Genomic DNA, 4,421 nt, shown 5'->3' on the forward strand with positions numbered 1-4,421 from the left:
ACAAGCTTGCTCCCACCACTGATCGGTTTCTGACCTGAGCCAGTTCAGCCCTCCTTAAGGTAACCTAGTGGTTCCCTGCTCCTGAGCAAACACCATATTGATGAAAGATTTGTTGCAGATACCTGATCAACACAGTAGACACAGCTTAGAACTCCTGGACTCAAGAGATCTTCCTGCCTCAGCTTCCTAAGTAGCTGAAACTATAGGTGCATGCCACTATGCCTGGTCATTGTGGGTGTTTTTTCCTTTTTATTTTTTAAGGCAGGGTCTGGCTCTGTCATCCAGGCTGGAGTGCAATGGTACAATCTCAGCTCACTGTAACCTCTGTCTTTTGGGCTCAGGCATTCCTCCCACTTCAGCCTCCTGAGAAACTGGGACTACAGGCATGTGCCACCAACGCCTGGCTAATTTTTTTGAATTTTTTTGTAGAGTCCGAGTTTCACTATGTTGCCCATGTTGGTCTTGAACTCCTGAGCTCAAGTGATCCTCCTGCCTCGCCTCCCAAAGTGTTGGGACTGCAGGCGTGAGCCAGCTTGCCTGGCTGTCTTTATGTTTTTAAACATATTTTTATCGGTGGGGCGTGGTGGTTCATGCCTGTAATCCCCGTACTTTGGGAGGCTGAGGCTGTGGATCACCTGAGGTTGGGAGTTTGAGACCAGCCTGACCAACATGGAGAAACCCCATATCTACTAAAAATACAAAATTAGCTGGGCGTGGTGGTGCATGCCTGTAATCCCAGCTACTCGAGAGGCTGAAGCAAGACAATCACTTGAACCCGGGAGGTGGAGATTGCAGTGAGCCAGGATAGCACCATTGCACTCCAACCTGGGCAACAAGAGCGAAACTATCTCAAAAAAAATAACAAAAACAAACAAAAAAAAAACCTCTATCTACATACATGTATCACCCAAATATTCACCCCAAGATAATTTTCTGTGCTCATCTGTAATAGATTTGATATAACTAAACCCTCTTTCAGTTAATAGGCTCCTCCTCCACCTCTTTTCATTTCCTTATAATTTAAGAATCCAGGCTGCATGATATGCAGTTTATCAGTCTAGATTTTGCTAATTGCGCAGTTACAGACTGAATGGTTGTGAATTATGAGGTACCTATTTTGAGGTAACAAATATTACCTAGTGTTTGGTTTTGTTAGCTAGTTGCTGTATGTTTATTTGACAATTTGGAAAGTTTAAAAAACTATCCTGCTGCTGCCATCTTCCCATAATCCCTCGTTTTTAGTTTCTATTTCTCATTGAGATTCTCCATCTGTTCCCTCATTATGTCTACATCTTCCTTTAACATATCTATAACAGCTACTTTAAAGTCCTTCTGCTAATTGGAACATTAGGATCATTTCTTTTTTTTTTTTCCTTTTTGAGACGGAGTCTTGCTCTGTTGACCAAGATGGAGTGCAATGGTAAATCTTGGCTCACGGCAACCTCATCGCCCCCACCCCTGAGTTCAAGAGATCTTCCTGCCTCAGCTGCCCAAATAGCTGCGATTCAAGTTGCCTGCCACCATGCCCAGCTAATTTTTGTATTTTTAGTAGAGACAGGATTTCACCATGTTGGCCAGGCTGGTCTTAAACTCCTGACCTCAGATGATCTGCCTGCCTCGCCCTCCCAAAGTGCTGGAATTAAAGGCCTGAGCCACTGCTGCTGACCAGGATTATTTCATGATCAGATTTTCTTGATTACAGGTCACAATTACCTGTTTCTTCTGATGTCTAGTAGTTCTGTTAACTTGGATAGATTCAAACTACAAACTCTGTTCTCACTAGGAAGCAACTATAATCTCTGCTAAGTTTATTCAGCTTTTAGCTGCTGGTATTTTGCTGAGCCTCATGAGGCCTCCTCACAACACATAGTTTAGTGATCAGCCAAGGATTTTTGAATATTCTGTATGCAGATTTTGGGGCTCAAAGTTTCTGTAACCCCCTCTCGTCAAGGGTTTTTCTTCATCTTTCTGGCTATTCTGCCAGCACCTAAATCTATTCTCTGATGTCTTAAATCAATAAGGCTGTGGCTTTCTGCTGCTCAGGCTATTAGGAGCTATGAGGAGTTGGGCAATGTCCTCAGGCAAAAAGCCCTAACAACCAAATTTAGCCATTATAGTTGGTTTTTTTTTTTTTTTTTTTTTTTGAGACAGTGTCTCACTCTGTCACCCAGGCTGGAGTGTAGTGGTTCAATCTTGGCTCACTGCAACCTCCACCCCCTGGGTTTAAGCAATTCTCCTGTCTTAGCCTCTGGAGTACCATGCTTGGCTAATTTTTGTATTTTTAGTAGAGACGGGGTTTCACCATTTTGGCCAGGCTGGTTTCAAACTCCTGACCTCAGGTGATCTGTTCACCTTAGCCTCCCTAAGTGTTGGGATTTCAGGTGTGAGCCACCATACCCAGCCCATTATAGTTTTTTAATAATGGACTTGTACAGTTTCTGCCTATTTTTGAAAGCTCTCTGGCGCCTTTTATTTTTCATGTCAGATGGGTAATTTGCTCACTTTATAAGATGGTTTGAGGGTAGCACATCTCATACCTGTACATGAACTATACATACCTGTACGTGAGTCATCACACACATGAACTACAAAGGGATCTCTGGTGCCTTCAAATATTTATTTTTAATATTTTGTCCAGATTTTATAATTATCTATGGAGGATTAATCCAACCAAGCTATTCTACCATAACTTAAATATTACTTTTGTATTTAAAAAAAAATCAACTTTAAATTTATTATTTTTTAAATGTCTGTGAGTCAGGCATGGTGGCAACATGCCTATAGTACCAGCTACTTAGGAGGCTGAGAAGAGAGGATCACTTCACAACAGGTGTTCCAGGCTCCAGTGAGCTATGATTGGGCCTCTGAATAGCCACTGCACTCCAGCCTCGATGACACAGCGAGACCCCATCTCCTACAACAATATCTTTGTGTGTTAGTGACCTAGGTGTTTCTAGGTGCCTCATCCTGTGATATGATGGACAAAACAGTCTTAGAAAATAATTAGGAGCTTTGCAACCTAACATGACCAAGAATGGACCTATACGATTTCTTTAGTCATTCATTCCAAATATAGCTGTATTCCAGCTCATACTCCTAAGAAGCAGTGGGATATGTTACTCTGTAGAAGCCCTACCTGCCATTGACTGGCCAGGTACGTGTGATGTCACTCACATAGCAGGAAGACTCACAACCTCCATCCAGAAGTACCATTTCCCCATCCTGGAACAAAGTAATTAAGATTATGTTAAAGTGGGTTAGCTCATAAGTTATTAAGCCTTTCCTTTTTTTTTTTTAGATGGAGTTTCACTCTTGTTGCCCAGACTGGAGTGCAATGGCGTGATCTTGGCTCACTGCAACCTCTACCTCCTGGGTTCAAGCAATTCTCCTGCCTCAGCCTCCTGAGTAGCTGGGATTACAGGCATGTGCCACCATGGCTGGCTAATTTTGTATTGTTTTTTTTTTTTAAAGATGGGGTTTCACCATGATGGCCAGGCTGGTCTTGAACTCCTGACCTCAGGTGATCCACCCACCTCAGCCTCCCAAAGTGCTAGGATTACAGGCATGAGCCACAGCACCCAGCCTAATTTTGTATTTTTAATAGAGACAGGGTTTCTTTATATTGGTCAGGATGGTCTCGAACTCCTGACCTCAGGTGATCTGCCCACCTTGGCCTCTCAAAGTGCTGGGATTCCAGGAGTGAGCCACCATGCCTAGCCCAGACATTTATATATATTTATATATATGTAATATATATATTATATATAATATGTATATTTTATATATAATATACATATTATATGTATATAATATGTATATTATATATATATTTGATATATATTTTATGTATATAATACATATATATATTTTATATATATATATATAAAATTTATTTATTGACAGGGAGTCTAACTCTGTCAGCCAGGCTGGAATGCAATGGCTTGATCTCAGCTCACTGCAACCTCTGACTCTCGGGTTCAAGTGATTCCCCCACCTGAGCCTCCTGCGTGGCTGGGACTACAGGTGTGTGCCACCACACATGGCTAATTTTTGTATTTTTAGTAGAGATGGGGTTTCACTGTGTTGCACAGGCTGGTCTCGAACTCCTAATCTTGTGATCCTCCCGCCTCAGCCTCCCAAAGTGCTGGGACTACAGGTGTGAGCCACTGCACCCAGCTGTATTTTTTTTTTTTAAAGCTGTAATTTAAAGGACATTAATCACTGGTTTCTTCTATTTATCTACACGGCACCTAAACTTTTCGGATGTTTGAAACAGGAGGCATGTGAAAACAAAACAAAAAAAATGAAACCAAACAAAACTTTTCAGATGAAGTCACAGTGCCTCAATAAAGGTGGCAATACATAGTGTTTAAGTGCATAGGCTTTGGAACCAGACTTCTTTTTTTTTTTTTTTTTTTTTT

At 41.6% G+C, this 4,421-nt stretch overlaps 1 protein-coding gene and 1 pseudogene across 2 annotated transcripts in view; both read right to left on the reverse strand.

The window, feature by feature from the left end:
* XPNPEP3 (X-prolyl aminopeptidase 3) overlaps positions 1-4,421 on the reverse strand; it is a 62,296-nt gene that overhangs the window by 11,283 nt on the left and 46,592 nt on the right. For both annotated transcript variants that reach the window (XM_017510365.2, XM_017510368.2), the window contains one exon: positions 3,137-3,222. In XM_017510365.2, coding sequence (XP_017365854.1) covers positions 3,137-3,222 — 86 coding nt within the window. The remainder of the gene's footprint in view (positions 1-3,136; positions 3,223-4,421) is intronic.
* On the reverse strand, positions 2,480-2,597 carry LOC119468473 (annotated as a pseudogene).

This window comes from Cebus imitator, unplaced genomic scaffold (genome assembly GCF_001604975.1).
Source record: "Cebus imitator isolate Cc_AM_T3 unplaced genomic scaffold, Cebus_imitator-1.0 Scaffold435, whole genome shotgun sequence".
Lineage (NCBI taxonomy): Eukaryota > Metazoa > Chordata > Mammalia > Primates > Cebidae > Cebus > Cebus imitator.